The sequence below is a fragment of the Barbus barbus genome (genome assembly GCF_936440315.1).
Source record: "Barbus barbus genome assembly, chromosome: 42".
NCBI lineage: Eukaryota > Metazoa > Chordata > Actinopteri > Cypriniformes > Cyprinidae > Barbus > Barbus barbus.
This window is the reverse complement of record NC_136720.1, coordinates 20023904-20047765: the sequence shown is the minus strand read 5'-3', so window position 1 is coordinate 20047765 and position 23862 is coordinate 20023904. Positions and strand designations below refer to the sequence as shown.

Here is a 23862-nt window from a genome sequence, read left to right as displayed (position 1 = left end):
GTCAGTTTATTAATGACAGGCACCATTTAGCCAGCACAGTCTGGGTCCTCTTCAGAAAGACTTTGCAGTCTATACTTATCCTGTCGTTTACTGCAGGCTTATACAACACAAAACACCGACCGCATCACTTCCCTCAGTCAGAACCCTTCAGCTAAGGTTCTAGGAGCCCGCTTGACTTTTATGAGCAGCTGTTTAACATTGACAAGTGCGACTTTTGACCCATTACTGAAGATGCATTTCGAAGCACTTTAACCTCTGCACAACACTGCAGCTGTAGTGCTTGTTTCTGGCAGGAGTTTACTATGGAAAAACAGCTCGCTGCATTGCAGTCATGCTTTAATAATGAGGAGGAATGCAACTTAAGTAGAAAATGCCTTAAGTGTGTGTGCAAGAGTCTGGTTTTGTAGGTTAGTCTTTGTGTTTTGTGAATGTACGTGTGCTGAAGGTGTTTGCTCCTTGATTTCCCAGGAGGCTATTGTGACCGTGTCCATTATCTGTCTTCTTCTCAGCGCTGTGCTCAGTTTATTAATGATGTTTAGACTTTGATTTTCAGTGCAGCTCATATGGTGGCGACAGGCTGCATTAAATTAAGTGTTTAAATATTATTTTTGGATTTGATGAATAGCTTGAGACTTTGAGGCTGAAAGGTGTGTTGAAGGATGTATGTGTGTTAAGGTTAAGGTTAAGGTCAGTGTAATATTACCCTCGGCTAGCATTGGGAGTGAGAACAGCGCTATAAACAGGAAACTGATGTCACAGTCTGGATTTTAGCCAGACACGGGCTGATCATGGACAGAAAGTGCATATGTACGTAAATATAATAGGGGTCTTTTAGGCCAAGAACTAGAAGAGAGTGTTGCATTTTAAATAAAATTCCTATAATAACATGCATATGATACTATAATGTTGTATTTACATACTACTTTTTTGATGTTTACATTAAAAATGCATTTAAATAATAATTGCTGATGTGGAGAGTCATTAACTTTTATGATAAATTTAATTGCATTTAATATTTTAATTATTTATAAATTGGTTTTATTTTTTTGCCCTGCAGTACTGCAATGGACTTCCGGGGTCACAGACCCCTGTTGAAGAGCCCTGAACTAGTTTTTCCTTATGTATTTTAATCTCCCTCATTGAGATCATGTCAGTCTGATTGAGTGCTGACAGTATTGACATTATGACTGACAGGTCAGGACACAGGCGATAACATAACTAGAAAGGGTGCAACACATCTGATTATATCAGTATTTGATTGATGTTGTTTTAGTTATGTTGAGAAATGACATTGGATTTCCGCCAGCGGCGTTGGCCGATCACAAAGCCACGCTTGTGACCAGAATTATATAAATTTTCTGAGCTCATGGGAACTCTGAGAACCAGACGAGAGCTATATTTGTCTGTGTTTGTGATGGGACTCTTTGCACGTCAACATTAATGCCACTCGTGATATTAGGATTAAATATGAGCCTCTGGACATGGTCTGAAATTGTTTCATTTGATTATTATCTCCAAAGTGCTCATTTGCAAATTAATTGTGTCAGTTGTTTTGTAAATGAATGTTCTGATTTCAGAGTTAGGTTTATATTCCACATAATACATTTCTCATTCATTTTTATGCAGCTGCAGATTCCATCATTGAATTGTAATCAGCCAAAATTGCACAAATTAAGGAACAGACTCTCGCATTCTCCTGAACTATGTCTGTTGAACAAAGATGTTTTTTATGAGGAATCGTCATTCGTCATACATGAGAAAGTCACAAGAATCTGAGTTCAACAGGAAGTGAGGCCTCTGTTATGTCAGCCATTGCACATATGGTGCATGATGTTATTACAAGAGAGAAAAAAATCAGTTGTGCTTTATAGTATTTAGAGTTGCATGTTTCCAACATCAATGAGATGATATTGTCCTTGAAAATGTACTTACCCTCAAGCCATCCAAGATGTAGATGAGTTTATTTCTCCATCAGAACAGATTTGGAGAAATTTTGCATTACATCACATGTTCACCTGTGGATCCTCTGCAGTGAATGGGTGCCGTCAGAAGCAATGGTTTAAAGTTAAAAGGCATTTGTGATGGATTCGTTTCTTGCAAACACAGCTTTTCACTTCAAAAAATATTTATTGATTAACTAGAATTGTGTGGATTACTTGTGGATTATTGGGATGTTTTAATCAGCTGTTTGGACTCTCATTCTGACGGCACCCATTCAGAGGACCCATTGGTGAGCAAGTGATGTAATGCTAAATTTCTCCAAATCTGGTTAGATGAAGAAAACTCATCTTGGATGGCTTGAGAGTGAGTAGATTTTAAGCAAATTTTCATTTTTGAGTGAACTATTCCTTTAAATATTTTAAAACATTATATAAAAAAGTAGGCAGAACTATAGGTTTTGTATCAAAGATCATAGACTGACAGCTCTACTTTGTACTAATTCAGAAAACCTCAGAGGTTGCTGTTGTGTAACTGCTTTGCCTTATTCGTCCTGAGGGATGCTGCATGATTGCGATGTGCGTTGCATATCCAGTGATTGATCCAGATGTCTGTCTGCGTGTAAAAATAATTCTCTGTCCCAACAGAATAATTCATAGCTCAGATACGCTGGATAAAGCTGATTGGGTTCTATCAAAGCTGCCTATAATCCTTTAAAGCTCAAGACCCTGCCTGTGTATGTGTGTGTTTCCCCGCTGCTTCATTACTATTTAATAGATGTTTTGAAAGACTTTAATCTGCAAAGCATGATCAATAATACAGCACAGGGCTCATTTCAGGGGAATATATATCATTCAGAAAGAGAGAGGGAAGTGAGAGAAAACAAACAAGGGGAAAAGAGAAAAAAGGAGTGAATGGGAGAATGAACGATGTAGGAATGAAGGGGGAGGAGTTGCTGGCAAGACAATTCATTTTCCGCACCGACAGATTCCGTTAATCCCACACAGGCATCTGATCTAAGAGGATCAGAGAGGTGAATCCTCTAATCAGGTCTGGCATGGCCGACTGTCTCTGTGTCCTGTGTGTGGACCTCATGTCGTTCACAAGCATTATCCAATTTAGATTTGCCTTGTGATATTATAGACATATATCAATGATTCAGCTAATGCTTTAATATACCGCTGTAATTATGTATCTATTCATATACATATATACACATAATAATTTATTAATAATAATACTCATAAAAATAATAGTAGTAATCATTTATATTTATATAATCATGCTCTCACACACAGTCATTCTATCTTTAAAAGGATAGTTTACTCAAAAATGAAATACTCAAAAATATTCTTCCAGGCGAATACAATCGGCGTTATATTAAAAAATGTCCTGGCTCTTCCAAGCTCTTTAAAATGGTAGTGAATGGGTGTTGATTTTTTTGAAGTCCAATAAAGTCCATCCATCCATCATTAAAAGTGCTCCACGCAGCTCCATTCTTGTGTACGACAGCAAAGACTATAGAATACCCAAGACTTGTCACTCATACAGTTTTGAATGGGGAAAAATGCAACACTCAATATGGCCGCTCTTTTGAACGAAGCCCCTCCTTCTGAGCAAAAGAGCCAATCGCTAATTGGTAAAGTCAACGCGTCACTGCAGCTGCTGTTAGAAGTCCCGGTTGCTATAGGAACTGTCAGCGTTCTGAGACGTGCGCTCAGGACTGTGCATATGCAGGTCTAGCCTGAAAAATACACTTTTTTTTAAGCAAAATAAACAACATTTATGAGACAGTTGTCAGGTTTCACTGGTGATTTAAAATATGAAATTTAATCGTAAGCTTGGCAAGCAGTTTTGGAGAATTTGATGTTTCCCCATTCAAAGAGATTCAAAGATGGCCGCCGAGTGACATGACTTGTCTTAAGCCCGGAACACGCCAAGCTGACACGTTTTTAATATGGATATTTTTCTTACACCAATGCATTGATTTGCTTCAGAAGGACTTTATTAACCCCCCGGAGCCGTGTGGAGCAGTTTTTATGATGGAAGGATGCAGTTCAGTGGACTTCAGCAGCCATTCACTGCCATTATAAAGCTTGGAAGAGCCAGGACATTTTTTAATATAACTCCGATTGTAATCGTGTGAAAGAAGAAAGTCATATACACCTAGGATAGTTTGAGGGTGATTAAATCATGGGCTAATTTTCATTTTTGGATGAACTATCCTTTTAAAGAGATCTAGAGAGTGAGATTGTAGGAGAGATTTAGTGTGTAAATGGCTGACCAATTGAATGGCCTGGTTCTCTGAGTTCAGAGGTCAGAGGGCAAGTGAGAGAAACCACAGTGGGCGGCACCTGTTAATGCTAGAGTTATGGGTCAGACTGGAGGGAAGATGAGGAGGGAGAGGGCGTTAAGAACGTGGTGGCAAATTTAAGAAGAGAGCAACAGGTGACTGTTTGAAAGATGGATGTACTGGGGAAAGAACAGGTGGATCATTTGGAAAACAAGAATGAAAAAAAGAGGTGATGTGAATAGTGCAAGGCTGGAAATAAGGGTGTGAAGAAAAGAAAAGAAGAAAGGGTTAGAAGAGAAGGAGTGTGTTGAAATGGGCTATTTTTAACCAGTTGGCTCCTTACTTTGGTGGGTGATTAGCACAGACTGAAGAGGAGAAGGACAGCAGGAGAAGATCAGCTGCTCACTTTACATGTTCTTTCATTCAGTTTATTTGCCTCTTTTCATTCAGCATATGTAAAAATGGCAAATGTGATCTGTTTAATGTCTTGTATCTTATTTAAAAAAAAAAAAAAGAAATATATTTTATGTAACAATTGAAATATATATGCTTTTTTTAAATTTTTTATTTTTTATTAATAATGTTGCAATGATTAACAATTTAACTACTTTTATGTTTCTATTTATATATGAAGAGTTCATTTGCAAAAACAAATAACTCCTTTTTTAACTATTCTCAGAAATCATGTTTTTTCATTGTGCATTCCAATCAATCTCAATCAAACTGTAGTTGGGTTATTTTAACTAGGTTATAAAAATACAACTAAAAACAAACAGCTAACTAACACAATAAAACACATGATAACATAATAAAAAACATTATTTTTGAGTTATCTGTTTTTGCAAATAAACTCTTTATATAGAGAAAGAGAGACTATATATTTAGACTACACACACCACACACACACACACACACACATATATATATATATATATATATATATATAGGTGTGTGTGTGTGTGTGTGTGTGTGTTATATATGTCTATAGCCACCCTTGCCACTAGAGGACTCTATGGGTCTCTTACAGTTTGAAAGGGCCACTACTGGTGTGTGTGTGTGTGTTGTGTTTGTGAACAGACAACAGGTGAAGGCAGAGGGGCGATTCATGGCCTAAATCCTTAAAATAGCACACATTCCTTTCGCACTGGGGCACTGGTGGCCCTGGATGGGTGTTTTGATTGCTTGAAGGGGTCTGGACATCTGTTGGTGGCAGAGAGAGATGAGAGCCAGGGGCCAGAAGGTGATGAAGAGGTTCCTCAGATGAAGGTGTTGGACTGGATGCATTTGGAAGGTTCTTACTAGAGATGACAGGTGGAGTTTGGGGGTGGGGGACATGCATAACTGCACATCTCCTTTTCAAACAGAGAATGTGGGAATGACAGCTAGACAACTTTTAAATGTCATTTTGTGGCATGAGCTAATGTTTATTAGAGCAGAGAGGATTCGGCTCAGTTATTGGTTCAGTACAAGTTAAGCTCAATTCACAGTATTTTCATATATATATATATATATATATATATATAGTAGTGTGTATGTAGTGGTAAAGAAATATGTGTATTACCATGATTTTAGTGTGAAAAAGTCACTGACACAGTTTTAGTTGTATCTTATTTTACAACATGACAATTTAACTCCATAGACCATGAAACCCTCAACGGCTATAAAAATTAAGATCCAAACGGCTTTACAACTCAAATATACAAGTTTTAAGAAAATAATTATTGTAAGTGCTGTTATAAAATTAGAAGATTCTATTATCTTCAGCTATTTTTATGTTATTTTTATTTGCATTTATCTGTGAAATATTAACGCGAGTTAACATTATTTTAATGTGTGCGAAGAAACTATTTTAATGTATATCTGGCAGCTGCAAAATTTAGAATCAATTACTGCGTATAACTGACTGATTCATTTATCTTTGATCTCTGTTTTTTTCTGTCTCAGATGATGTGTGTGACTTGAAAGCAGAGCGGCCTGGTATAGGCAGCCAAATGACAGCCAAAGAGCGAGGCTCACTGGAGGACAACGAGGAGAGAGACCAGGAGGAGGTGGAGGCTGGAAACGGAGAGAAGGGGCAGGAGGATGAGCGGGAGAAGAAGGAGGTGAAGGAGGAGACTGCGGAGGAGGAGAAGAAGGGGGATAGAGAGGAGCAAAGGGGAGTGGATGATGAAGATGAGCTGGAGGTGCTGAGGTCGCAGGTGGTGCAGCTGCTCCTGGAGCTGGAGGAGACCAGAGAGGTGTCGCAACGACACGAGGAGAGCTACAACGAGCTTCAGGGTGCGTATGCTGTTTTTAGGGTGTGACATCATCACCGAGGAGTTCCCTCTGAGCATGCTCAGCTGTCACTGACCACCAAACCACCTGTTCCTCCAGTCATGCCCTCACACAAACATTCCTGGCTTGTTAATATTGTCAGATGCCATTGATAAGTAACTAATTACTCATTTCTAATGTCCCTCCAGCCACCGTTTAATGTTATTGTTTTGCTTTGTAGGTCTTTTGGAGGAAGAGCGGCTGGCAAGCGCCCACCAGGCCGAGAGCTTTACGAGACAGATTCAGAGACTTCAAGGTGATCAGAAACACAATTGGAAACAGAAGCGGATGTAAATGCATCACAACTCTAATAACTGCTGTCAATGATAAAATAAATAAAATTAACTTTAGACTTTAAATATGACAGATATAAATTGTTTTACTCAGTCTTCAAGCAGCATAAATATCCTCTTACATTTAGCATATTGAATAACAGCAGTGTCCAACACTAATGAATAAACATTCTTGATACATCAAGCTGTTTTATGATTTCAACACAGACCACAGATGATTTGAAGAGGCATATTCATATCTTTGTGCAGTATTAAAAATAGAAAACATTTGCTATGGTTGGAAATATTATACTACCCATAGTGCTACCCAATATACTATTATACTACCCAGATAACATTTGCCACAATGTGCAATATACATTATAGTACAATGCACTGGGTCCTTTCTCCCACAATGCAATGTGCTTGATTTCATCTTCCCTTACTGGAAACATTTTGGTCTGAAATCATTTTTACAGAATGTTGGATTACTTGAATTATTTTAATTAAATGTTTTATTCTATTTTGGCACTCTCTAAATTTGACAATGTGGCATACTTCTGTTTAAAATGTTAATATTTCATATGGCTTATAGTTCCACATACTTTTTTCAGTATGCACTATATACTATGCAGAATGCGGTGAGCACACATTGTATTTTTAACATCGCCTATGTACCTTTGTTCCAATGCAGCTTCATTATCTTTATGAATGTATTAAAATGTATAATATCAACTAATTGCATTACTCTCTGCATGTCATGTTCAAACACTCCTGCAAGGTCGTCTTGTATTCAAACTCAATGTTATCTGTAAATGTGTTATGATGGAGATTATCTCAATCAGTCCGGTAACTACCACAGAGTCCTTCAACCCTGAACATCTCGTTTCCGTTAGTTTGGCCGAGTGTTACTTGGGTGCAAGAGGGAGTAGAGAGGGCCTGTGTGAGAAATGGGAAAAGCAGAGATGATGGAATTGTTGTTCACTTCCCCAGTGACTCACTTTCACTCTCTCAGCAGCTATGCTGTAATTAAATTAAATGAACTGTGAGGAGGCAAAGTAAACCAGCGTTTGCAGAAGTGCACGGGCTGTGCCGAGGTACCATCGTGAGTAATGGAATCACAGATATGAATAACACAACAAACCACTGCCTGAATCAGATTCACAGGCTGAAGAAATGGCTCTTTGGTTTAATCACAGCCTGTGCCGAAGGGGTTTTTATCATCCGTTTTCCTGCCTTGCAAGAAGGAGACTGATTATAGTTTTCCAGAAGCCCCTGCAGACTAAAATTCACACTTTGTGTGGTTAGTTTGAGAGGTTTTGCCTCTTTTTTGCTACTTGACAGCTGGACGTGCTGAGTGAATGCTGTAATGAGACGTGAGCCGAAGGCCTGTATTTTTCACTTCAAATGTCCTTGGTTTTCCGTGAAGTGGCTGATTATAGACCTCAAATGGTCTTGATGTCCTCAAGCTGCACTTATATAAATGTACATGGATTTTATTAGTTAGTTGTCAGCTCATAAAGTTTTAGAAGTGTATGCACCTACTTGCATGCATATTCTGAAATAGCATACTATTACCATTTCTGCAGTATATACTGTGTATGCTATACATAGGGGAAGTCGTGGCCTAATGGTTAGAGAGTCGGACTTGTAATCCGAAGGTTGCTGGTTCGAGTCTCCGGCCGGCAGGAATTGTAGGTGGGGGGAGTGAATGTTCAGCGCTCTCTCCACCCTCAATACTGAGGTGCCCTTGAGCAAGGCACCGAACCCCCAACTGCTCCCCGGGCGCTGCAGCATAAAATGGCTGCCCACTGCTCCGGGTGTGTGTTCACGGTGTGTGTGTGTTCACTGCTGTGTGTGTGCACGTTGGATGGGTTAAATGCAGAGCACGAATTCCGAGTATGGGTCACCATACTTGGCTGAATGTCACTTCACATAGTATCCACTTTTTCTGTGTACACTAAATATCCAGATGGCCCGCATATGTGAGGTATTTGAATTAGCTTTTATTTTATATTGTCAGTTTTCATTTTAATTTTAGTAATTTGATATGTTCCTTTATCATTTTTTTATATGTGACCCTGGACCACAAAACCAGTCATAAGGGTCAATTTTTCGAAAGTGAGATTTATACATCATCTGAATAAATAAGCTTTCCATTGATGTATGGTTTGTTAGGATCGGACAATATTTGGCCGAGAAACAACTATTTGAAAATCTGGAATCTGAGGGTGCAAAAAAATCAAAATATTGAGAAATTCGCCTTTAAATTTGTCCAAATGTAGTTCTTAGCAATGCATATTACTAATCAAAAATGAAGTTTTGATATATTTACAGTAGGAAATTCACAAAATATCTTCATGGATCTTTACTTAATATCCTAATGATTTTTGGCAATTATTATGCAATGTATTTTTGGCTATTGCTACAAATATACCCCAGCGACTTAAGACTGGTTTTGTGGTCCAGGGTCACATATATTTTCAACTTTTTAATTTGTATTTCAGTTTTTCAAACATATTTATTTCAGTTAGCTGCCAAGACAACATTTCTATTTTTTATTTGAATTCAAGTTTACATTTTTACATTTAATTTTATTTCAACTTTATTTCAACTTTATTTTAGTTTTAGTTAACACAAATGTAAATTAGAAATATATATTTTTTGTCATTTATTTTATTGCTATTTAATTATATTTATTTCCAAAATAAAATGGACATCGCAAACTGAAATAAATGTGTATCATCCCACTGTTTAAAGTGTCAATTTTTGTATCCTGCGTACTGTTTCAGAAACTATTTAGAAAAATTAGGCATTATATAGCATCATTAGGTGAAAACAGAAGTTGTTTTTTAGATATTCATTCATACACAAATAATTAAACCTGTGCTGCCCAAATCAGTTTATCATTTATACTTTATTATTTTGTCTTGTTTTAAATTTTAAACAATTTTAGGCACTTAGGGATACATTTTTCTCACTTCTTTCCCAATAACACACTTCAATACCATGGTAAGAGTACCATGTGAACGCCATGCTATATGAATATGGTTTTATTTTACGCTTTGGTATACCATTGTATTACCATATTGTGCCATCACTGTACTGCAATACTTTTTATTACTCGATTTTTAGTTGAACATGTTGTTCTGTCCCACGTCTGACCCACAGCTCAGCTGCGTTCAGTGCAGGAGGAGCTGGACAGTCTTGAGGAGGAGAAGGCCAGCGAGCTGTGGGAGGCGCAGGAGGAGCTGCGTGTGGCGCAGGAGGAGGTGCAGGAGCTGCAGCAGGCAGCCGAGGAGGCCGCAGGCGAGCGGGAGAATGACATCGCCCTGCTGCAGGAGGAACTTTGCCGTCTGCGTGCCGAACTGGAGCGTCTGCGTGGCACCACGCAGGAGTACGAGCTGGAGCTCACCACACTGCGGGCCGAAATCAGCATGAAGAACCAGCACAGAGAAGAGCAGGAGAAAGCAGGAGGAGAAGGTCTGATTCCCACCACACTACAGTGTGGCTCCAGGCTCCCAATAGAGACATCCTGGAAAAAAAGACCAGTTTATAGCAGCTTGAAGTGTTATACTGGCAAGTGCTGGTCTGGCTGGTGGATCAGCAGAGCCATGCTGTTTGCTAGACATTAGTGAAGCCTTGTTGTCCAGCTTGATCTTTCTAATGAGACCGGTTGGTCAAGAATGTCCTCCTGTTAGTTAGGGACACCAGCATAATGTGCTCCAAAACACAATGCATGTGACTAGTTAACCCTGTTCACTCATGAAACACAACACACGCTTAAAACCGTGGTTATATGGGAGTAAATGACCTCTAATGAGCGGTGAGATGGTGCAACGGGGAAATAATACAGCACACACTCACACCTCTCCAAAACAACTCTCTGCAGTTGGCAGGACAGGCCCATTTTCCATGTGGGTGTGTGTGTGAGATCTGTTGGCTGTGTGTGATTTGGCACAATCTAGTCCCATATGTTTTTTGGATGTGCTCAAATGCAGAAGCTAAGGAGAGTGAAATAGTGTGAATGCAAAAGTCTATTTCAGGCTTCTATATTCAAGAATCACATAAACAAGTCATTAATTAACAGAAAGACAGATGTTACACGTGTTTGTGTGTGTGTGTGTTGTTTTTGCCTATTGTTTGCTACAAATGTCTTGAATTATAGGAAAACCTGAAATCACAAATTTGACAACATTCATCGTTAAGAAAAAAATGCTTACTCAAGAGTTATTATTGCTAACTAACATGAAAAATATAAAAACTGGTTTCTGTAATTGAAATAAGGCTGAAATAAAGTATATAAATCTGAAATGAAATGACAAATATTAGATGAAAAACTTAAAAAATAAATAAATGAATAATAAATAAATGTAAATAAATAAATCTAAAAATAAATAAATAAATGAAAATTAGAAATGTTGCTGAAAATAAGTTTGTTAAAATACTAAAATAAAAAACAAACAAAAATAAATCAGAGCTAAATAAAAATATTTATGCAACAGAAACTAAAAAAATGGTAAAAACACAAAACTTGAAAATATAAAAATGAAAGCTAATTACAAATGTTAAAACTTAAAAATATACAAATACATATAAAATACTTAACATTGTGCTTAAAAAACATACTAAATAATGCCTTAATGAAAATGTTAACATGCAAAAATGTTTATGTGAGGCTTAAGTGATACTATGCTAATATCATTAAAACATGTTATGAATATAAAAATAATAAAGGTTTCTATACTTAGTCAAGTATAAAAACAACATATGGTTCACCATGATAGAAAATCAAATGTATGCATTTTTGTGGGTCTGCTTATCTATAATTTTGGGGTATAATCAATCTATTCCACACACATGCAAAGTTGCATGCTGAACGGAGTCAGTTTTTCCAGACCTCGTCTGTGTTTCTGTATGTTAGCCAGCTGAGATTTCTCCAGCAAGACTTTTCTTTATATCACATAACCTCATTCCAACAGTACTGACAGATGCTGATAGCACATAAACCCTGTAGAGCGATACAGACGTTTTTCTTCCCCATTGCCTGATACGACACGGTACTCTGATATTACCCAGAATGCAATGTCACTGACAAATGTGAGTGTATTACAGGTTCTTTCAGTGTCTGAGTGTCTGTTTGACATTCTGACAGAGTGCAGGACCTCCACAGAGCCCATTTGTCTGGTGTTGATGTCTTTCTCTGCCTCTAAGGGCGCCGGGGCTGCTTTCTGCTCCCTTGATGCTGGTAGAACTTTACTATATTAAGATCTGCAATAAAAACAACATACCAGCGATTACTGCTGGTGGGGTCATGTGGTCAGATGTGCTGATCGCAAAGCAGTGTTGAACACAAACACATCAGAGCCTGTGATTGATGCATGCATGTTACCTCTGATCCGGGTCAGATGCGACTGATGGTTATTTACACCACATACACATTCAGGCCTGGCAGAGACAGAGTGCAGAGTTGTTTGCAAGTGAGATTCCTTCGAGATTAGAGCCTATGCTATCGGGGGTTGAACATTGCACCATGGGGGACGTGCAAGGCAAACATGACTCCTGATTGACAGGTCAGACTGCTGCAGCAGGAAGAGAGCAGAATGGGTTGTTTCCATGGAGACTAGTTGCAGGGTTTGGTGTGTATTTACGGCTCCCTGGTCAAATGTTCAATATTTTCTTGCTATAGATGTGTAGCCTCTGTATTGCTTTTTTTTTTTTTTTTACAGTCTGAAACAAATCTGTTATTTGTTATTTGGCCTTACTACCATAATATTCATTCTGGAATGTTTTATGTAGTATGTAGCATACTGGGTCACAGTTTGATCGTACTGCTAAAAAATGTAGACATATTTACACAAAATGTAATTAAAAATACATAATAAATCACTTTACATCACTCAGTTAAGTAGATATGCAGTGTAGTCACAACAATAGGCCTATATGACTGTTTGAAGCGGTTAGACATTTATAATGTACAGAAGACTTCTATTTCAAATAAATGCAGATCTTTTTAACTTTCTATTCATCAGTCACAAAAATAATAAGCAGCAACAAAACTGTTTCAACACTGATGTAAATAATAAATGTTTCTTGAGCACCAAATCAGTATATTAGAATGATTTCTGTAGATTCATGTGGCACTGAAGACTGGATTAATGCCTGCAAAAAATTCAGCTTTGCGTCACAGAAATAAATTCAATTTAAAAAATATAATGAAATAAAAATTGCATTTCAAAGTGTAAAAATATTTCAAAGTATTTCTGTTTTTATTGCATTTTTGATCAAATAAAATAAGCATAAGAGACTCATCAAACATAAAAAAACCACACTGACCCCTAACTTTTGATTGATAGTGAACTTCTTATTATTCAAGTGCAATTTATTAAATATTGTAGGCAGAAAATACTGTGCAGTATGCTGTACTTACATAGCATGCAATTCAGAATAGCATAATATCATACTACTTTTTTATAGTATATTTTGTGAATATAATTTCTTGCTCAAAAATGCATAATGTACACAGTATACATACTGCAAAAAGTAGCATGGTAGTATTCCATTTGGAACGTTCACCAATTTAAAATAGCAGACATATTAAAAGCAGTATGCTAAAATGCTATTCAGTGTTTTCAGTGTTTTTTTTTCCCCCACTTCTACTTTGGCTGACATCTGTTCTTGTGTTGTGATCGGATAGGTGACATGGACCAGCTGATGGAGGAGTGTCGCTCCTTGAAGGACGAGTGTCAGACTCTAAAGAACAACAACAAGCAGCTCTCTAAGAAACTGGAGATGCTGGAGCAGCAGCGAGTCAGGTGATTGGCCTCATGGCCTGTCAATCACACACAAACAAGACAAGCATTGCAAACTCAGTCTCGGTTAATAAGGCCGGCGTGACCGCTGAGGCATTCAGCCATAATCTGTCTCAATGGACACTCTCGCTAAAACTATTTAGCAGCTATGAATGTGTTTCACAGCAACATGAAACATTAATGACTGTGTATTTCATCTTATCCAAATATTTTGGTAGCGAGATGAGCCACAGTTGCCTTGCAACTATTTTAAGACATCAAGTTTTTTGACTTTATGAATCTAATTCAATCTCTATTTAAAATGAATACTTCTGTAATATACCATTATGTTTATTTTAAACAAGTGCTAAATGTTTCAGCTCAAAAGAAGAACTGTTCTCGGAAGTGATAACAAATGATTATAAACAGTTTAAAATCTTGAACATGTGCTGAAGTTGATTAATATATCATTTTTCATAGGCACAGTTTGATATTCTAATGCATGTCTCAATAAATTGTCTGGTTTGAGTTGTAAATCTGCCCAAACACACACATTTCTGATGTCAAAACAGGACTGAAAAAACAATTACTAGCATAATGCTCTTCTCTGATTAATGGGGTTTGTTATGTGTATTTATTTTTTATTTTTAAATATGAATTTTAATAACTAAAGTTTTTTTATGTAGTTTATTTTTCTATGACATTTATGTTTACTGTAAAGGCTTTTTAAGCACTGTGAGAAACTAAGAGAGTGAATGAGGGAGAGAAACCAAAGAGTTTTTGAGATTTTGAATAAATGATTATGAGAATGAATCAGTGATGAGTACTGCAGTGTGGCTGTCACACACGCACACACACACACACACACACACTATCAAAGTCACAAAATAAAGCTAATCTGCAAAGAGTGCAGCAAGAGTTCACAAGTCCATTAGTAATACACTAAAAAAAGCACCACAACATGTACATCTATCTATAATAAATGTACTGTACATTTCCTGCCTCTATCCTGACAGCTCAGCTGATTCATTCCTGGCACTGAAAGTAGAGCAGAATGATGGAGAAAATGACACAGAAAAAGATGTAGAGAAGGAGGTGACGGCCGAGGGTTTCGTCAGCACGTTGGAAGTAGGAGGTGGGAAATGGGTGGACGCTTATACCCAAAAGAACATCTCGTTCGAGGGCAAACCTGTTACCCCGACGGGCATGAGTGGAGGGTTTTCAGAGGTGTTCTCTCTCAAAGACCAGCTGAAACAGGCTGAGGAGAAAGCATCACAGGTCCAGCGAGAGGTACGTTATGTCCGAAATGTACACTAGTCATAGAATTAGTTGCCCATTTGGCCAAATAACAGATATTTGAACTTTAGAGTGCATTGTCAATTTGAAATGTTTTTGGATCATCTTTGGTACAAAATAGCCACCTGAAAATGGTAAAATTCCAATAAATTCCTATCAACTTCAATAAATTACTTGGTTCAAATGGATTAAATCAAGAATTGTGTTTCATGTTAAATTTACTTTCTCATAGGTCAACATAATATAAGAAATTTGTCCAGCTACAGACATAATGTGGAAATTTGTGTATATTTAATTAAGCGTATGACGTGTTTATTTAAATATATTTAAATTTAATGTTATATATTATATTTAAAATATCTGTATATACATTGTGAAAATGTCAAAAATAAAAATGAAAGTTTTATCATATAAATATATATATATATATATATATATATACAGGATATATATATATATATATATATATATATATATATATATATATATATATATATATATATATATATATATATATATATATATATATATATATATGTTGTGTGTGTGTGTGATGATAGTGTCTGATAATTATTATTATTATTATTTTTTTATTATTATTTAATAACACAAATACTCATGAAAAATATTCTCCACTTCTCCACTCTCGGTATGGGTAAATGGGGTAAAAAAAACGAGTCACAACAGGTCACAAAACCATCTGTCATGGTATTGACAAAAAATGTGAGCCAAATACTTGATGCTAGCAGAATATCTAGTTATTTTGCCATCAGTTTTTCAACAACTTGACCTTGAGGAGAATATCGCTGAAAAACCCTGACAAGTGTGACAACAAAGAAAATCTAATTCCTCTGTCCTCTATTGAATAATGGAATGATTAAACAAAGAGTTTTAGTCAACTTGTTTCTGCCACACAAGCTAAAACTCTCTCTGTGACTCAGTGAATCTAATCACTTGTTCTCTGTCATTTGTTATGTCTCTGTATCTCTCCTTTCTTTTAGTGTGAGGGACTAAAAGGAGAGCTTGTGGAACTGCAGGGGCTGTATGAGAGCAGCCAGAGGGAGAGGGTGGAGCTAGAGGCGGAGCTTCAGCGCTGTAGGGCGGAGCTTGATCGGCTGGCTGGGAGGAAGGCTCAGGTGAGGGGTCATAAAGGGGGTCAGATATCAGTCATGACGCTCTGCTTTCTTCCAAATCCACAAGAGCCATCACTCTAGAACTTCAGACAGTGAACGTGTGAACTTCCTTGGGGTAAAAATGCGACCTCCAATAAATCACTGTACTGTACACATGCTGAAAACAAACAGACATTACTCACACAGCAAGTAGGGCGAAATATTATCAACAGAATGACACCATGACTCCATCGACCTCCATGTTTGTCAGCGTTTGAAAATGCTCTGTACATGACTAACGTTTTGCATGTGGGGTCAACCACCGCTGAAGCGACCATCTGTCCAACAGCAGTACCTGTCTTTCAAAGTGCATCCTGTCTAACTAAACCACTCCGCCATTTTCGGTCGAGTGTGTATGTTTCACTTTGGGTTGCTTTTTGCCCTGTCACACACATTGATTCTGGGCCGTGTGTGTGTTTTCACATCTTGTGTTTGTCAAACCTTTAGCAGCTTATGTGTCTAGCTAGTTTTCTTGATCCACTGTAGCATATCAAGCTTTTGTGTGTGTACAATGTGCACTGACATAGAGGTCTTTCTAACCCCTGTACTGTCTAACAACAAGCTCTTAGAATGAGTTTTTCCAAGCCATAGAAATAATAATTAGGGTTTTTTCCTATCAAAGAGTCTGTCCAGTCTGAGTACCGTGTCCCATGTCAATCATCCATCCTTCATAGTTGCACTTTAATTGTGTGGTTAACCCCTCACTCACACTGTTCTGCTGCCTACAATTCCCATGATTCCTTAAAGGAATGCTCTGGGTTAAATACAAATGGAGCTCTATGGACAGAATCTGTAATATTGCTAGAGAATATCACAGAAAACACTAGAGGGCAACAGTCAGGTTCCAGAAGTAATTCAGAAAAATGTTTGGTTAAAAGTCACTTTGTTTAAATATATAAATATATATATGTTTAATTAACTGCAACATTTTAATTTAAGAACTGTACTTCCTATAAAAGAAAGACAAAAATCCACCAATCAGAGAAGTCGCTGTTGCAATGGAAAGTGTTGCTCCCATAAAGGATTGTGGATAACCATATTCCTGCACATTTGTTTATTTTCATATACCATGGTTGTTCTCTTTTTTGACTTGTCCTTCACTTTGTAAAAACACTTAGATAGTTGATAAACGGGCTTACAGTGCAAGCATATGAGTGCATATATCAATGCTCTCTCTCAACATGTTTGGTTTGTTTGTTTATACAAACTGAAGGATGAATCTGAATTATTTTCTGTGGTATTCAACAACATGTCCCAGATACTGTCGACAGATTTAACCCGCTACATTGGTTTAATACAGTAGGCGGGCTGTGCAGTGTGGGCAAGGATCTTTAAATGCCAAGATGGCGACCTTGGCTCCGTGTTTATCAGCCGGAGGGTCAAAACTAGAGCAAGGTTTCCATTTTGTGTTTAACCATCTTTGCTGTGTATCTAATCTCGGTGTATTTTCCTGTCTCCCTGCTCCCCCGTGGTCTTTCATCGCTTCGTTCTGTTGCTTTCTAACCACCGAACACCTACATAAACATACCATAAACACCCATACGCTCACGACGCACACTGAACTATATCAAATTCCAAACAAATTTGATGATTCCTGATGAACTGCTGGCATATCTATCTATCTATCTATCTATCTATCTATCTATCTATCTATCTATCTATCTATCTATCTATCTATCTATCTATCTATCTATCTATCTATCTATCTATCTATCTATCTATCTATCTATCTATCTATCTATCTGGTTGTGTTCTCTCCCTTTCATCCTCACACTCTTCATTCTTTCTCTCTATTACTTTTTTATTATTTTCCATGTTTTATTTACCTGTATTTCCACATGTGCACAAACCTCCCATGTGTAATCATGACCTTATTTTGAGTGTCTGTCATTTTTTTCTTTTGTTTCTCTCACCACCTCTTCCTCCTCTTCCTCTCTCCATCCCTGCACCCCCTGTGTTTTTCCTCAGAGCTCCACTCCTTCGTCTGAGTGCCCTATTCTCTCCATACCCTTCATAGGAATGGTTGTAATAATGGGCCTGATATGGTGCTGCTGGAAGGAGCTCTTGTCCTAAAGGGGGAAAGGTATGGCTTTGCCTTATTTCTCTAAGAGTCCAGAGACGAGCCTTTTTGTCCCTCCTGTATTGTGAAACTTATCTTTATCCTGGTCAAAATGCCACTTTTTATAAGCCATAATGAATGGTCACAACTGTCATGCTAAACAAGGCTGTTTGCCCATTGGACACAGTGCCTGATTCCTTTCGAGGGCCTTTTATGGATGTGCACATTGTTTCACAAACCTAGTTTTCTAGTTAATTACTCTGAAAAAAGTTGTCTTGTCTTTTCAGTGGTTTAAAACCTCCCTAAACAAAACAGAAACCCTCATTCAGGATAAAGTATGTTCAAAATTGGTCAATTCTTTGAGTAAACGTAATCCTGTATACAGAAAAATCATAGAAAAACATCCCGTTCTCAAAGGGGGTTGACTTGTTTTTAGAACACTGCCAAATTAGATTGTGCTTTTGTAGTTTGGACAGCAGAATTTGTGCATCATAGACATTTCGTATGTTCTTCAGTCAGGAAGTTTGGCACCATCAAAAATCAAGTCATATTCAGACATCCTCTGAGATTTCCGAACGTTGTTATCCCAGCCAAATGTATGACACAACTCTGATTTCAACAGTTCTGCTGCCCAGCGGGGCCGACCGGAGCCACACGCACACACACTTACACAGTTCTTTGATTCTGCTGGACAGTCATGTGGTTTCCACTGCCAATCTCACAACACCAGATGGAGAGAGAGTAATAGAGTATGTAAAAGAGAACGTGTGTGACAGTGATTGGAGTATTTACTGGGTCATTGCTCTTGGCTTTGTATCTCTCCACATTTCTGGATGGGTATATTTAGCTCTCAAGTCCAGCGCTATTACAGAAGATGACTGGAAATAAACAACAAGTCCTCAGAAGGTTCATTAAAACCACATCAGCTCTGTAGCCTCATTCACTGTCTTCTAGCCAGAGAAAAATTGTCAAACTCTGGTTTGTGTTTCAGTTTCATTGAAATTTGTAAGTTTGTACCTGTTTCAGTTTGGTGAATGCCAAGATGAAATATGAACATCAGAGCCTTTTTTTTTTAGAAAAAAGTACATGAATTTTAATAAAAGCTGGAAGAGAACGTTTTTTATTGTAATTTAAATTTAAATGTGTTTTAAATTACAAAATCGGAGATACACAAAATATTATCAGCCTAAAATTGTAAAATGTATATAATACTAAATATTTCATTAATATATCGTTAATATTATTATGTGTTTAATTTATGATTCTATCTATCTATCTATCTATCTATCTATCTATCTATCTATCTATCTATCTATCTAATGAAAAATTATTCATTAAAAAAGCTCAGAGGTACAATCAAAATTATATAATTAAAATATATATAAAAAAAGACTAATATCAGTAATATTATCAATTATAAAGGAGAATAATACAAGAGCAAAAATATCAACAATTTTGTTTATGACTTCTCTTGACCTTATATGCAGTATATCTCAGAGGTAAAAATCTGAATGATAAATCAATAAAATTTCAAAATATAAAAAGTAAAATATATATGGCTAGTATAATTGACCAATATATGGCTAATATAATTGATATTAATGTATACAATTTTGGAGTTATATATAGAGCCTATATATAAAGTTTGATATATATATATTTGTTTAATGACATTAAAATATCACAAAGTAAATGTATATGCCAATAACTGTTAAGCAGCTAGTATCAAGGTTCTATTCTATAATTATAATATTAACAGAGTAAAAATATAAAAAATGTAAATATTGCTTCTCTTGACCTTTGACCTCTGATGTCTTCTCTTCCTCTCATTGACCTCAGGAGAGTGAGGGAGACTGGAATCTGGTGATGGTTGTTGCGGTGGCAGCAGCAGCAGTTCTTCTCATCCCCTGTTTCACCAGAGCTCTGGCCTGAGCGCTGGACAGGAAGTGACCTCATCATCCCCCTCTGCCCATGGTACACAATTCTATCACCCCGACCACACTTAACCACCAATGGGAACTGTAAACCATCACTCGCCTGGGACATACACAATAACACATGACTTCCAAACATGGCGCTTTTTGGTGTATATTGTGATGCTGGTTGTTTGCCGTTTCAACTGCTTTGCTCTGCGTTTGTAGACAATCATATTTGTTTCGACCAGCAGCAGAATGGAGGACGACACCGAGAGCTTCTGATTGGTCTGACTCCCCGCTTTCCATTTCATCAGTTGTCTTTTTCTTTCCCAAAACTATTTGCCTTATCACTTTGCGATAGAACATTTGCACATTTTACCTCTATAAACAGATTCCCGATCTCTTGGGGACTGAAGAGGACACCATTCTTCATCAACAATGCTTTGGATGCAGCAAATTACTTTGAGCTTCATTGCTTTTCGATTAGCATGCAGTACTTATTTAATCTTCCTGGATCTTCCCATTTTGAATAATTACGTACCGAAGTCTCAATATTGTCAGGATCGTTTGTGTTTAGGTTCAATAACTGAGAAATTCTTTCACTTTCGACCATGGCATGTTCTCTTTGGTTTCTAACTCAAAAACTCTGTAGTTAACTGTACAGTACTTCTCTATATGCTAGCAAAGGAGAATACTCTCGTGATGCGTACTATTTGTCATTTTTACATTAATTTTGGTGAAAAAAATCCAGAGTTGGAAGATTCCAGGTGGGTTAAGGTTTTTCCAGCAGGTAACCGTGCTTATTTTAAACTTACAGATATTTTTGTATCTGAATTGTTTATTCCAAGACATGGAATTTGTAGATTGATTTTGTGTGTGTAGATTGAAAAATTATGCTAAAGAGTGATAGATATTTTTATACAAGGGTTGAATAATGTATAAGCTAAAAGAACACTAAAAGAACTGTAATGAACAAGCACAGATCTACTGTAATTCCACAATGCATTGATGATTATTTGCTGTTTTCAGTTTTTTTTGCATGCTTGCAATGACAAAACACAGATGACTCTATACAATCTCTTCTCTGCAAGGAAGCTGACAGAGTTGGAACATTTTTACAGAAAGAACGAAATGTCATGAACTGGTGGTTCTCAACTGGTGCCGGGACCCAAAAATAAATTACAGGTCATTTAAAATAAATTAAAATAAATTTCAAATACTGTAGCAAAATGAAAAAGCTTCTAAAAATGCACAATAAGACCTGAAATGCTCTCCTTATCTTTTGTAGTCAGTAAATCTTCCCAAATCATATCACATGCATATCATTGGACCTATGCAGTTCACGCTAATATTAATGTTTGACATTTTTTTAAATACAAAAAAATATTTAGTAGTGTATTTGGTTACCACTTGATGTCAGTGTAAAAACCAGTTGAGAACTACTGTCATAAACCCTAACCATAACCATAACAAAGATGTTTTTTTACAATGCAATTCAAATCTGTAGCATAAATAAATAGCATGAATTAATTATCTAGCTAATAATAGTGCTAGAAGCAGAAACTTCCATACTGCCTTTCACCAAAAAAGTTATAATGATAAGAAACTTGTCTTAAATTATGTATGTTTCACTAAAGACATTTAAAACTGAGAAATATGTAGTTATATGTAGCTTTTTACATCAGAGATCACAACTTTGAGGTCTTTGTGTGGATGGGGACTATTACAGACGTACCTTCCTGTATGAAGATTAATAATAGCATCACTGAACTCATATCCATCATGTAATAATTCTAGTAAATTAATGCGTTAATCCTACTGTTATGAACAGAATCTACAACTTTCATCTTACAGTATCTATTGTTATATAATCATTTCACAAGTTTTCTTCACCTGATGTCTTTTGGTGTCATTTTCAACAAACCGCACTAAGTAGACTTCTTATCAAAGTGACTAAATCATAGTAGACATATGTGCTTGTAGACAGCTGACTAGCGCTGTGGCAGTGATCTTTGTAGTGTGGTTTTAAGACCTGGGATTAGTTGTTGCTGAGTCTCAGTGTTTGGGAATATCTGCAGTATCCCAAGGTTGTTCCAGTGCCGTTTTCTGCTATCCTGTTGATAGACTCAGAACTTAGTGGTAGCACAACTGAATGTTCAATGTTTCAATGGTCAGCTGACTTTCTATGAGACAGTGCATGCTACACAGTGATTTGTCTTTGAAATAAACATGATATTTGTCCTGCACTGCATTGGAAGGTTTGTTACTTTGATGAAATGGAATATGAAAACTTTCCAATCGGAAGGAGCAAAGTTATTTTACTCTTCCACCCAGCACTTGTAAATGATGTAATATGTACAGATTGAGTATTTGCATGTCTGTGGAAGTAGATTCTGCATGCTGAGTGATAGAAACCAGTGGTAGATTTTAGCTCCTGTGACAATTTTTTGTACGATTAGAGTTTGCATGATTTGTCCAAATCCAAATTTACCAAGTTTTTAAGCTTTTTGCATTTGTTTTGTGTGGAAGATGAAGACCAATGTCATTTGTGTTCTCTTAATTTATTTGATCTGTTCACTCCGTTGCTTTGGCTGTGGATGACACGTTATGATTTGAAATTGTCCAGAATATTTGCAAATATGCAATCAGAGTAAATGTCAACTTTGCCCAGTAAATGCCCAGGCTTTGTCCTTGTTATGAACTATTACATAAAAGGATTCACTTTATCAATGAATTTTGAATGTCATGTTGTCTTAGGAATAGTTCACCCAAAAATGTATTCACCATCAGAGCTCAAGCCATCCAAGATGTAGAAATTGTTTCTTCATATTTGGAGAAATGTAACATTACATCACTCACCAATCGATACTCTCCAGTGAATGGGTGCCGTCAGAATTAGAGTCCAAATGGCTGATGAAAACATGACAATAATTCAAAAGTGCGACTGTAGTCGATCAATTATGGTCTTGTGAAGTAAAAGCTGTGTGCTCATCAGCTGTTTGGACTCCATCCATCCACATCATTATTCCTTTAAGTTCATTCTGTAAATTTCTACTCCAGTCCGGTTCTCTCTTCTGTACTGTTTATCTTGTAATTAAAGTCTTTTGGTTTTTGAGAGAATCGCAAATTGTACAGACTAACAAATTGATTAGAAATGCATCTGTAAATGGCGCTTTACTGGATGCCGGAGGTATGGAGATGTCAGTATGTGGCGTTGTGGCGATGCTGCTGTGTGTCTGTGTGTGGTTGTGTTGTGTAATTGTAACTGTTCTGTACAGTGTCTTTGACATGTTTACATGTTGTCTTGCCTTAACAGGCATTTATTTAAAAAAAGAAAATATATTTGAAGTATTTTAGTAACCATGTATATTTTGTAAATGAACGGCAACTAATAAAGTAGTTTATCCAGGGCATCATGATTCAATATGTGTGCTCGTTTATTTCTGTCAGATCAGTGAACTGCTTTTAGCTTGTTTTTGTTTCAGGCTGTTGTTGAATCATAACGTGAGTTGATATCCATGGCTTTCACTAAATGATGAACAGATGTCCCACTTCATTTGTCTAGTCTTTCTTCTGACATTCACATTTGTTTTATTTGTCAGTTCACATCGAAGCGTGCTGAGGTTCTGAGTCATGCCTGTGACTTCATTGTAAGTATATGAATCTCTTCTATTTCTGGGTTTTGCATGTCAGAGGTTTCTTTTCTTTAGAATTGTTTTGTGTGTGTATGACACATAAAACAGGGTGTCCATGGGGGTCTTACTTTTCCAGTAATACTGAACCATATGCCTGTATATGGTTTAGTCACAGTT

At 36.9% G+C, this 23862-nt stretch overlaps 1 protein-coding gene across 1 annotated transcript in view; it reads left to right on the top strand.

Annotated features, from left to right (window-relative positions):
- LOC306861697 (uncharacterized protein) overlaps positions 1–23467 on the top strand; it is a 32736-nt gene extending 9269 nt beyond the window's left edge. Inside the window, exons 3-9 of the mRNA XM_079404101.1 lie at positions 6176–6508; positions 6726–6800; positions 9988–10299; positions 13514–13631; positions 14624–14897; positions 15905–16039; positions 19974–23467. Of these exons, the coding sequence (XP_079260227.1) occupies positions 6176–6508; positions 6726–6800; positions 9988–10299; positions 13514–13631; positions 14624–14897; positions 15905–16039; positions 19974–20066 (1340 nt within the window). The 3' untranslated portion in view covers positions 20067–23467. The remainder of the gene's footprint in view (positions 1–6175; positions 6509–6725; positions 6801–9987; positions 10300–13513; positions 13632–14623; positions 14898–15904; positions 16040–19973) is intronic.
- The last annotated feature ends 395 nt before the right edge of the window (positions 23468–23862 follow it).